This window comes from Acanthopagrus latus, chromosome 20 (genome assembly GCF_904848185.1).
Source record: "Acanthopagrus latus isolate v.2019 chromosome 20, fAcaLat1.1, whole genome shotgun sequence".
Classification (NCBI taxonomy): domain Eukaryota; kingdom Metazoa; phylum Chordata; class Actinopteri; order Spariformes; family Sparidae; genus Acanthopagrus; species Acanthopagrus latus.
Window position 1 is genome coordinate 22,246,111 of NC_051058.1, and position 12,947 is coordinate 22,259,057.

General features: G+C 42.0%; 1 protein-coding gene and 1 long non-coding RNA gene across 4 annotated transcripts in view; one reads left to right on the forward strand and one right to left on the reverse strand.

Moving 5' to 3' along the window:
* Positions 1-3,856, forward strand: part of ttyh2 (tweety family member 2) — a 53,304-nt gene extending 49,448 nt beyond the window's left edge. For 2 of the 3 annotated variants that reach the window (XM_037081979.1, XM_037081977.1), the window contains 3 exons: positions 62-140; positions 1,264-1,290; positions 2,688-3,856. In XM_037081979.1, the coding sequence (XP_036937874.1) occupies positions 62-140; positions 1,264-1,290; positions 2,688-2,768 (187 nt within the window). In that variant the 3' untranslated portion in view covers positions 2,769-3,856. The remainder of the gene's footprint in view (positions 1-61; positions 141-1,263; positions 1,291-2,687) is intronic. The other variant, XM_037081978.1, reaches the window with a different exon arrangement.
* A 198-nt stretch (positions 3,857-4,054) lies between these two features.
* LOC119009920 lies at positions 4,055-12,902 on the reverse strand. The gene is made up of 4 exons (XR_005071850.1): positions 12,840-12,902; positions 8,263-8,419; positions 4,764-4,852; positions 4,055-4,650 (listed from the first exon to the last, which is right to left on the reverse strand). It is a non-coding gene; the product is annotated as an uncharacterized LOC119009920 (long non-coding RNA).
* Positions 12,903-12,947: the final 45 nt, after the last annotated feature.

Sequence of the window (12,947 nt, forward strand, 5' to 3'; positions counted from 1 at the left end):
TGTGATTTTTAAACTTCACATTTCCACCCACATCTGACTCGAGCCTTTTGTCCTTTCTCAGGAACCACACAGCTCTGTTCGGGGGAAATCCGCGGTACGAGAACGTGCCTCTGATAGGACGAGGCTCTCCACCCCCGTCGGTGCGTTGGGTCCCAGAGGCCAAGTCCTTCCTATGACGTCATGTTTAGCCTTTCAAGCGCCAGATACAGCTTTTATATAAATACCTGCTGATTCTTTAACTCACCTCACTTCCTTCTTTAAAGTTCACCTTTGCATTCACTCAAATGCTAAACCGTATCTAACCTTTCTGTGATCTAATCAAGAGTTTCCTCAGAGATGTTTGAGGGAGATACTCTCCAGCTGCACACTGTGCCTTCCTCCAGCCTGCAGGAGGCTGGCTTACAGAACCAAAGCAAGGCGAGGAGAAGTAATGCAGTAAATATTTAATCATCAACTGAACATCATTTAGTTTCCTTCAGGCCAAATTCCCAGGAGGAGGTGACATGGGTCCTGAGCCATAAACTCTCTCACAGTTGACACTAAAGGTTTTCCTTCCACATTGAATACATCCAGCCTCTCGCAGGACCACTTGTGTCCCACCGCTGTACATCAGGGAGATAAATATAGAAACGTTTTTGGATTAAAATTTCATCGAGCGCGGTCTCACACGTGATGGATTGCAGCAGTTTCATGCAGCTTCTGCAGGTGACTTATCTGCTTTAGATCAGCGTTTTATAAACTTCTTGTGAAAGGATAATTCAGAGGAACGAGTGTTGAGATCAGCAGCTCAGGAAAAACAAAACAAACACATTCTTATTTAAGATAAATTGCATATTACTTGTTGTTACACACAGAGGGCTTGAAGGAGAAGTATGATGCCTTTTCTCAGGTTCATCATTTTATTCTAGTTTATTTTCTACCTCTCAGGTTTGTTTTAGCAGTTTTTGCAGATAAAGCAGAAAAACATCCTCTTCTTTTGCTTTTGTCGGTCATGATTCTCATTAACCTTCGGCCTATAGTTCCAACTCCAGCTAACGCAATAATACGATGTACTTTGCCTTCTGACTTCACTCCTAATTAATACCAGCAAGTGATGTATAATTAAATTCTCCCTCATGACTACAACTGTACAGCATCACGCAGCAGTCTGCAGCTAACAGCTTCTTTTATGTATTTTTTTTGTTTGTTCGTTCGTCATGTGTTTGTTTGTTTGTTTTTATCTTTCATTTCTATATTTCCTCTTTCTTTAATCAACTTTTGGAGGTATACTCTCAGCAGTATAGAAACAGAGTAAGTCTTTTCAACTCTTCCTCAGGTTTATCTCCCTTCACTTCTTCCTCTGTTGCATCTTTTGTTTTTTTCTCTCCTTCACTTCACACCTCTCAGTTTGGTTTCCTGTGTGAGTTTTGTTTTTTCTTCCTGTTTGGCATGGCTTTCTTTTAAAACTCACAACCTGCTGTCCCTCATTCCAGAGAGTCTGTTTGAGTTAGTGAGGGTTTGTCTGCCCCTGGTGTTCACAGGGTGGTTCTGTGGTTCTGTTCCTGGCTCTCCTCACAGTTAGCCTCCCTGTGCATGCACTTCATGCGATTCTATAGCTTGTGGCGCCACGAGGTGTTAAACACCGAGCGCTGTGTGGCGCTATAGAATTTATTTTATCTGGGTATTGACAGATTTGGATGATTCCGTCTTAATGTTGACATGATTGTACATTGTGTGAGCCAGTTTCTTAGGTGTGGGTTAAAGGAATACTCTGCAGAAAATCTCTCTTTTGACAACAAAATTTGAAGGTGACTCTTTAAAGTTCCTTCATTTGAGCCGGTGACCAAAGTCAGCTTGGATTCACAGCAGCTACAGTCGATTACAGTGGCGACCAAGAGTCGTGTGATGCACTGCAGCCCAAAATACTTTTTCCCATAAGCTTCCAGTGTAAAAGAAGCATCTGTAAAAGGGTGCATATGTTTATTTGGAGCATCACCGCCCCCGCAATGACTCGTTTCCCTTCAATAACTGGAGCCATTAGGCCCAGTAACAGTTTGAAAGTCTAGAAAAGCCACATGATTACATTATTTAATCCCTATTGAAGTTAGCTTGGCGCTGAACCAGAAGTCAGGCGACTTGTTTGAAAGTCTCTGTGAAGATTGTCACTGAGCAGCATTTCATCAAGTCTGACGTGGACAGACAGCATTATCCAGAGGAAACATACTGCTCAAAATCCATCAGTTCATCAGCTGTTCTGTACTCTTTTTGTTCTGCGCTGAATATAATGTGAAGTATCCATAAAGTACGTCACCGTCAGGAATCATCAGTTTCCTCGATGACAATAACAGGATCCAATAAGAAGAAATGCAGAGAACCGCTGATCTAGATAGCAGAATCAGTCTTCTCATCTAACTCGCAGCATGAAAGCAACAAAAGCGTTTCAAGTCTCAGTCTGCCTCTGAAACACATTCTTACTTCTGTGAGTCCGAGCCGCCGCCGGCCGCCAGCTGAGCTTCAATCTTTAAAGAGCCACCTTTGAATCCCCACACAGGGACTATTCCTTTAAACCCCCCCGTGACATTTTATTTCTTTTTTTTTTACCTTTTAAGATAAGGCTCAGTCCACACCTGTGACACCTCACGGCAGCTCGCAGAATCAGCTCATAATGTTCTCTGTGTGTGTCTTTGTGTTTACCTTTCCCTCCACAGTACTCCCCCAGCATGAGGGCCACCTATCTGTCCATGACCGAGGAACAGAGACGACAGTTTGGGAACGACTTCCAAGCATAGACTTCTTTATCTCCACACACACACACACACACACACACACACACACACACACACACACAGAGAGAGTGTGGCTCTTCCAAGCGTTACCGAGGACGGTGTGTAACATCTTGTTAGTCCAGGACTCAGGACAAAGGAGCCACACTCACAAATGATTAATCACATGTTTCTGTCTGATGTGGGGGGAACTTGCTAAATACTGCGTTACTAATACTTTGTTAAAAAAAAGAAAACAAGAGGATGTGACAGCAAAGACTCGACCGTCTGCTGTACGAAGAGGAAGCTGATGATTAATAACTGTGATGTTGCAGTAAAGCGTAGAAATGTGGTCACGATAACATAAAAAAAAGGCAGTTTGAAGTTTCCAAAAATAACCCCTTACATTCAGGTGACGTAAACACGACATGTTGTTTTGTACGTATTGTGCTTCATGCTTGATGTTGTGAAGCACAACCCGGCACTGTCGGCACACAGCAGGAGGTGTTGTTGAGGTTTTTAATTTATTTACATTCACACACAGACGCCTGCGAGCAAAGCTTTATTCTTTTTTGTTTCCCCCCTCCGGAGAGACGAGACGACCTTGAGACCACGGCTTCTGTATATAAGTTGTACAATAACAGACTGTTGACTCATTCTGATGTGTTTTTATTTTGTTTAAACAATGTGCCATTTTTTTAATATATTTTTTCTAGTTTTTTGTGGGGATGTCACATAAGATCAGTTTTTTATTTTCTTCAGGCCATTCACTCACATTCTCCGCCTACTTAATCCAGCTAACACAAAAAAAGTTGTAGTTTTTCCGATCGTAGCTTTGAGAAGCTGTGCTGCTCTAACCGTGATTAATGAGAATATTCAGGTAATTATTATTTTTTTATCGTTCAAACCCATCCAAACGGTCCGTGTTTGTATCGACTAACAACGACTCTCTGTAGGGATTTAATATATACACTTTTTTTGTTTATTAATTATTTTTAAGTGTCATTTATTTCCGCATGTTGCATTGTACAGGCACTGAAGGTGGTGCTTAATTTTTGTGTGACCTTAAACTTCAGGGTCTTAATGTGAGTTGAATAAATCAGTTTTGAGTAAAACTCCGTGTGTCCTCACTTTGTCCTTGATGTTCACGTCCTTTGGCTGCAACAGAAATGTAACTATTGTTCTTTATTATTGTTAAAATGACTGAACAACAACACTGTGTATTCTCATCAGTGACACATTAAGGACATTAAGCCCCTGTAGACTTAAATTACGTTACTTTAAGACACAAACCCTGTGAACACACTGTAATCTAGACCCATACTGCACACTTTATTTTTATGTTATACCAAAATGCAATAAATCAATAAACATCTTTCCCTCCGAAGAGAGTAGTTACAAAAGATGGGCTACATCTTGTACAGTCATGAAGAATTATTTTTAGTTTTAATGAACTCTTTATATTCTCAGTTTCTTTTTTAATGTTCTCTCAAACTTGTGGAGAGTTTTAAAATAAAGTATGATATACTAGTCTGTATGAACACACACTCAATATTAAGACTGAATAAAGTCATTTTATTGAGTCTTTATTTGCATGTTTGGTACTGAAGTAATCCGAAAGTAACAGAAAACAATCGAGTTATATTTTCACGTGGATTACATTACTGTATACATTTCATAACTGGTAATTAGTAACTGTATCAGAATACATTTTTAAAGTAACCCTCCCAACACTGCATGGAAAAGAGCTCTTCGTTGTTGTACGATTCACCTTTGAAGGACTGCGGTCAAGCCGGCCCTGGTTCACGTTTGCTTGGTCAACAGCTTCAGCAGAAGCTTCGTCAGCGGTTCCTTCTGGTTCACTGATACTCTGTGATGGACGGATCACCCGCTGCAGAGCCTTCCTGTCCTGGGCCGAGCACCAAGCACACAACATGTCAGTCCACAACACTTGATTTGCACTCTGCAGATATATCGGCCATGTTTGATCCCCCTGGTAAAGTCCAGGTGAAAAATACTCACACTTTCCCTTCAGGCTCCTGTGGCGGCTCGTCTCCATTGTTTGACTCGTCTCGTTCGTCTGGTGATTCGTCAATTCAACCGTCCGTCACCTGCGAGATGAGAAAGAAGAGCAGTGGTAGTTTCACGTCTCTTTGTGCAGGTTTTGTGTGGATTTAGTGAATTTGTGAAGTTTTGTGGAGTTTTTGTGTGTATTTCAGGTTATTTTGTGTGTATTGTGTTTGAGTGTATTTGTGGAAGTTTTGTGTTTCTTTGTGGAAGTTTTTTGTGAATTTGTGAAATTTTGTGGAGTTTTGTGTGCATTTATAGACGTTTTGTGTGCTTTGTGGAAGTTTTGTGTGTTTTTGTGAAAGTTTTGTGGACGTTTTGTGAACGTTTTGTGGACGTTTTGTGTGTTTTTGTGGAAGTTTTGTCTGTTTTTGTGGACGTTTTGTGTATATTTATGGAAGTTATTTGTGAATTTGTAAAGTTTTGTGGAGTTTTTGTGTGTATTTCTGGTTATCTTGTGTGTCTTTATGAAGATTTTTAGTCTTTTTTTGGGAGGTTTTGAGTGTATTTATGAAAGTTTCGTATGTTTTTGTGGAAGTTTTGTGTTTATTTGTGGAGGTTTTGAGTGTATCTGTAAAAAGCATTTAACATGTATATACACTGAGAGCCACAACATTAGAACCAGTGACAGGTGAAATAAAAACATGGATGATTTTGTTCCAATGCCATGTTCGGCTGTGAAGCCATGAGTCCTAGCATTCATGTGGACGTCTCTTTGACAGACACCAGTCACCCAAACACAGCTGCAGACCAAGTACACCCCCTCATGGCAGCAGCACTCCTTGGTGGCAGTGCCCCCCCAGCAGGACAACGCGCCTGCTCGGGAACGACCCGAGGAACGTGGGAAAGAGCTCAAGGTGTCAACCTGACCTCCAGATTCCCCAGATCTCAATCCAACTGAGCTTCCACTGGATGCAGTCAGAGTCAAGAACCATCCATGGGGGCCCCAACATGGATGGTAGTTGGTTCTGATGCATCCAACAGATGCTCAGCTGGATTGGGATCTGGAGAACTAGGAGACCAGTTTGACACCTTGGGTTCTTTGCCATGAGGGGGTGCAGTTGGTCTGAACAGTGTTTGTGTGGCTGGTGTTTGTCAAAGAGAATCCACAGAAATGACAGAAGTCAAAGTTTCCCAGCAGAACATTTGATTGTAACAAGATGATCAATGTTCATTTCACTTGTCAGTTGTTTTAATATTGTGGCTGAACAGTGAAGATATACATGTTAAATACATAATTATTATTATCAATATTAAATATTTGCTGATCAAACATGATGTATTATTATAGATTAAGTTAATCAGCATTAAAAGCAGAAAGTTGAGACCTTAGAGAGTAAAAGTGAGACAAGCCAGTGTCCTGCATTATGGAGGACAATTATTAATCAATTGATTAATTGCGTGATGTCGGTATACTCATAAAGCAATTCTGTAGAAAGACAGCTGATTTTTGAGTCTCATTCTCAGGTTGTTAAAAATACACACTTTGTGGGCTATTAACAGGACTCATAGAGAGTCGAGGTGTTAACAGTGAGAAGACGAACATTTTATTACAAGATATATTTTAACATATATTTTTTGTGTTTATCCAGTAGCTGTAAAACACTCTTTGAATCCTGTGGGTTTTGAGGTGAGGCCTCAGTCTGCTCTGGTTGGTCGGTTCACACAAGTCTGATAACCTGGTTTGCCTGGCAGAACACTAACAACTGGATTGCTGTTACTGAACTTTAGTGAGGAGAACTCCACGGTGGTGAACTGCTTGTCATAGCTTACTGCACTCAACATTGTTTAGTTAACACTGTTAGCCTTTATACCATGATGTTTCTCCAGCAAAACAACTTTCAAAGCTTCATAAAGCTCATCAAGCACTCTCTGAACAAACCTTTGCATGCTGGAGTGAAGACGTACCTGAACTGAAAACAAACCTTCAATACACTCAGAAGGACGCAGACAAACTAACAACCGCTCAAGCTGTTTGAAGTTATCAGTTCACTTCACTTCTACCATGAACATGACCACAACAACTGCTTCCAAACAAAAATGTCACCACAACACATTCAGATCCTTATTAGTGGTCTGCTGGGCATTAAGGCCGAGGGCCCTGTAACAGCTTTGTAATGATCTCTGCTTGGTGTTATCAAGCAGGATGCTGTTGCACACAGTTGCAAGAAAAATTAATTCCTGCAGTTGTTTTAATTTAGTTTTACCACAGAGGTTCAACATTATCTTCAAGCAAAGGCATCGCGCCCATACACACTGAACTCGCGAGGGAAATCGTCATGGACAGTTGAGGGCAGAGATCCAAGCTGCTTTAGTGGCGTCAGGCTAGCTTCTACCGTGGCCCTGAGCATGTCCCTAGCCAGGCCGAGGCCCAAGCTAAACACGCACACTATGTGCACGCTTCTACCAACCATAGGTGTCTGAACATGAGGGACCTGTAAGTTGGCGGGATCGCACGAGGGCTCGTAAGATACGCTATTACCAATACCAGCAACTGATCAAAGGCCTGACTACTGCCATTCATGGAAAACACTGCTTACAGCTCCGATGGACAGCACTCGGGCATTTGCCATTGAAGATAGCTGAAGTCTGCTCAAGTTAACCAGTAAAATATATTTATAACACCAGGTTAGCCTGGCAGACCACTAACAGGTGGATTACTGTTACTGAACTGTTGTCCCTCAAAAGCTCTTTACCACCAGGCCTCCAAAACAACACGTCTCCACTCAGTTCTGTTGTAGCTCTCAATTCACTGCACTTCTACCATGAATAACAACACCAATGTTAACACCAGGCTCTGCTCAACATCGTCTATACACTCAGAAGGACGTAGACAAACCAACAACCACTCAAGAGAAATCTTACACAGGCCACCAGAAATCAACATGTCTCCAGTCATTCTGCTGGTGTTTGTAGCTCAGTTTGCTGCAGCTCTACCATGAATGAGACCACAAGAACCGCTTCTAATCCAAAAACTGAGCCATCGCACAGATGCACGTCAGAAACTGAAAACAATCCTTTTTAGTTCCCTGCCACGCGACTAGGCCGAGGCTAATGTTAATGTTGAATCTACAAACATGAAGCTGTATATTTAAAATGTACAAGTCCCCGCTCAATACCCACAAGGTTCAAAGGAAATAGAAGTATTTTAAACAGGTTTTTTTTTTTTTTTTTTTACAAAATCCATTTAAAATACGACTTTTACTTGTACATCAATTGTTTGCAAATTTGTTTGCCTTTTTAAAAGACAAACAGAAAAAGAGGGAGAGAGACTCGTGTCCCAACAGTGACACTGTCGTGGCTTCTGCCAACCCAAACTGTCGGTATTCAACCACCTGTGAATGAGACTCGACTATTCTCTAGAATCATTTACTGATCCCAGAGTATTAATGAACCGCAACTGACAAATCTCACACTTTCTGCCTTTAATTTTTGCACCTGTTTTAGCACTGACCTTGTTGGACCAGGTGTGTCTCCTCTCCAGGTCTGATCACCGTACAGGTCAGAGCTGTTCCACCTGAAGCTTTCCCTTCAGGCTCCTGTGGCGGCTCGTCTCCATTGTTTGTCTCGTCTTCTTCGTCTGGTTATTCGTCCTTTCAACCGTCCATCACCTGCAAGATGAGAGAGAAGAGCAGTGGTAGTTTCACGTCTCTTTGTGCAGGATTTTGTGTCTATTTGTGGAGGTTTTTTGTGTCATTGTGGAAGTTTTGTGTTATTGTGGAGGTTTTGTGTGTATTTGTGGAGGTTTTGTGTTATTGTGGAGGTTTTTTGTGTCATTGTGGAAGTTTTGTGTTATTGTGGAGGTTTTGTGTGTATTTGTGGAGGTTTTGTGTTATTGTGGAGGTTTTTTGTGTCATTGTGGAAGTTTTGTGTTATTGTGGAGGTTTTGTGTGTATTTGTGGAGGTTTTGTGTTATTGTGGAGGTTTTTTGTGTCATTGTGGAAGTTTTGTGTTATTGTGGAGGTTTTGTGTGTATTTGTGGAGGTTTTGTGTTATTGTGGAGGTTTTTTGTGTCATTGTGGAAGTTTTGTGTTATTGTGGAGGTTTTGTGTGTATTTGTGGAGGTTTTGTGTCATTGTGGAGGTTTTATGTTATTGTGGAGGGTTTTTTGTTATTGTGGAAGTTTTGTGTTATTGTGGAGGTTTTGTGTGTATTTGTGGAGGTTTTGTGTTATTGTGGAGGTTTTGTGTGTTATTGTGGAGGTTTTGTGTGTTATTGTGGAGGTTTTGTGTGTATTTGTGGAGGTTTTGTGTGTCATTGTGGAGGTTTTATGTTATTGTGGAGGGTTTTTGTGTTATTGTGGAGGTTTTTAGTCTTTTTTTGGGAGGTTTTGTGTGTATCTGTAAGAAGCATCTAACATGTGTACACACTGAGAGCATCAACATTAGAACCAGTGACAGGTGAATAAACATGGATCATTGTGTTCCAATGTCATGTTGTGTTGTGAAGCCATGAGTCCTAGCATTCATGTGGATGTCTCTTTGACAAACATCAGTCACCCAAACACAGCTGCAGACCAAGTACACCCCGTCATGGCAGCAGCACTCCTTGGTGGCAGTGGCCCCCCCCCGCTCAGGAACGACCCGAGGAACGTGGGAAAGAGCTCAAGGTGTCAACCTGACCTCCAGATTCCCCAGATCTCAATCCAACTGAGCTTCCGCTGGATGCAGTCAGAGCCAAGAACAATCCATGGGGGCCCCAACATGGATGGTAGTTGGTTCTGATGCATCCAACAGATGCTCAGCTGGATTGGGATCTGAACAATGAGGAGGCCAGTTTGACACCGTGGGTTCTTTGCCATGAGGGGGTGCAGTTGGTCTGAACAGTGTTTGTGTGGCTGGTGTTTGTCAAAGAGAATCCACAGAAATGACAGAAGTCAAAGTTTCCCAGCAGAACATTTGATTGTAACAAGATGATCAATGCTCACTTCACTTGTCAGTTGTTTTAATATTGTGGCTGAACAGTGGAGATATACATGTTAAATACTTTTTATATTTTGCATAAATTGAGTTTTAACTATATTATTCATACATTCACTTTATCTTAACAGATTTAGCTACTAGTTACTTTGCAGATTCATACAATCAATATTAAATATTTGCTGATCAAACATGATGTATTACTACAGATTTAGCTACCCAGCATTAAAAGCAGAAAGTTGAGATGAGCCAGTGTGCATTATGGAGAACAATTATTAATCAATTGATTAACTGCGTGATGTCGGCATACTCATAAAGCAATTCTGTAGAAAGACAGCTGATTTTTGAGTCTCATTCTCAGGTCGTCAAATAACGCACTTTGTGGACTATTAACAGGACTCAGAGAGTCGAGTTGTTAACAGCGAGAAGACTTGTATTTCCATATACAATTTATTTCAAGATACATTTATTACAATTTTTTTTTGTTTATCCAGTAGCTGTAAAAACACTCCTTGAATCCTGTGTGTTTTGAGGTGGGGCCTAAGTCTGCTCTGGTTGGTTGGTTCAAATAAGCCAAAGACACAACAAATTCACATCTCTCTGGTCAGTTCTACTGGTGGTTCACTGCACTTCTACCATCAATATGACTGAACGCACACTTGCTTATAAGATATGCTATAACCAGTTCCAGTGAGCCACTGTCTGTGTGGCCACAGCGTACAGGACAGCACAAAGACATCTGCAATGCAGAGTAACTGAACTCCAGTCAAGCTAACCTGTGACTAACAATGAGAACCAGGTTTGCCTTGACCACCAACAACTGGATCGCTGTTACTGAACTTTTGTGCCTAGAACTCCACGGCGGTGAACTGGTTGTTGTAGCTTACTGCGCTCAACATTGTTTAGGTAACACTGTTAGCCTGAAAAGCTTCATACCACGATGTTTTCTCCAGCAAAACAACAACTTCAAAGGCTTCATAAAGCTAATCAAGCACTTCCTGAACGCACAGTTGCACACTTGAGTGGAGATGTACAAGAACTGAAAACAAACCTTCAATACAATCAGAAGGACGCAGACAAACTAACAACAGCTCAAGATGTTTGTAGCTATCAGTTCCCTGCACTACCATGGACATGACCACAACAACTGCTTCTGAACCAAAAACGTCACCATGGCACAATCGGATCTTTATTAGTGGTCTGCTGGGCATTAAGGCCGAGGGCCCTGTAACAGCTTTGTAATGATCTCTGCATGGTGTTGTCATGCAGGATGCTGTTGCACACACTTGCAGAGAAAATGAATTCCTGCAACTGTTTTTTAATTTGTTTTCTCACAGAGGTTCAACGTTATCTTCAAGCAAAGGCATCGCGCCCATACACACTGAACTCGCGAGGGAAATCGTCATGGACAGATGAGGGCAGAGATCCAAGCTGCTTTAGTGGCGTCAGGCTAGCTTCTACCGTGGCCCTGAGCATGTCCCTAGCCAGGCCGAGGCCCAAGCTAAACACGCACACTATGTGCACGCTTCTACCAACCATAGGTGTCTGAACATGAGGGACCTGTAAGTTGGCGGGATCGCACGAGGGCTCGTAAGATACGCTATTACCAATACCAGCAACTGATCAAAGGCCTGACTACTGCCATTCATGGAAAACACTGCTTACAGCTCCGATGGACTGCACTCGGGCATTTGCCATTGAAGATAGCTGAAGTCCTGTCAAATTAACCTGTAACTAACAATGATGACACCAAGTTTGCCTGGCAGACCACTAACAACTGGACTGCTGTTACTTAACTTTATACCACAAGGCCTCCAAAACAACAAGCCTCTGCTCAGTCCTGCTGATGCTGTAGCTCTCAATTCTCTGCACTTCTACCATGAATAAGAACGCCCATGTTAACACCAGGCTCTGCTCATCATAGTTTACACACTCAGAAGGACGTAGACAAACTATAAACCACTCAAGAGAAACTTTACATAAGCCACCAGAAATTAACATGTCTCCGGTCATTCTGCTGGTGTTTGTAGCTCAGTTTATTGCACCTCTACCATGAATGAGACCACAAGAACCGCTGAATACGACCCTTATTAGTGGCCTGCTGAGCCAACAGGCCAAGGCTAATGTTAATCTACACAAATGAAGCTGTCAGTTCAAAATGTATAAATCCCATCTCAAAACCCACAGGGTTCAAAGGAAGTAGAAGTATTTCAAAAAAGGTTTTGTTTTACTGAGAGGAAATATAAATTAGTCTGGTTACAGCGCCTAAATGGATTTATCTGATGTAACTCATAAAGTATTTAACATGTGTTTACACTGAGAGCTACAATGTTAGAACCAGTGACAGGTGAAATAAATAACATGGATGATTTTGTTCCAATGCCATGTTCGGCTGTGAAGCCATGACTCCTAGCATTCATGTGGATGTCTCTTTGACAGACAGGAGTCACCCAAACACAGCTGCAGACCAAGTACACCCCCTCATGGCAGCAGCACTCCTTGGTGGCAGTGCCCCCCCAGCAGGACAACGCGCCTGCTCGGGAACGACCCGAGGAACGTGGGAAAGAGCTCAAGGTGTCAACCTGACCTCCAGATTCCCCAGATCTCAATCCAACTGAGCTTCCACTGGATGCAGTCAGAGTCAAGAACCATCCATGGGGGCCCCAACATGGATGGTAGTTGGTTCTGATGCATCCAACAGATGCTCAGCTGGATTGGGATCTGGAGAATGAGGAGGCCAGTTTGACACCGTGGGTTCTTTGCCATGAGGGGGTGCAGTTGGTCTGAACAGTGTTTGTGTGGCTGGTGTTTGTCAAAGAGAATCCACAGAAATGACAGAAGTCAAAGTTTCCCAGCAGAACATTTGATTGTAACAAGATGATCAATGCTCACTTCACTTGTCAGTTGTTTTAATATTGTGGCTGAACAGTGTAGATATACATGTTAAATAAAATAGAATTATATCATTTATATAAATGAGATCAAATACATGCAGGCATTCTAAACAGACATACTGTTTTTATTTTCTCCTCTGATCCTAGAGTATTAATGAACAGCAACTGACAAATCTCACACTTTCTGCCTTTAATTCTGGCACCTCCATTGCACTGACCTGGTTGAACCAGGTGTGTCTCCTCTCTGGGTCTAATCACCATACAGGTCAGAGCTGTTCCACCTGAAGCTGAAGACAAGTATCACTGTTCACCTGGAGAGAGGAGGA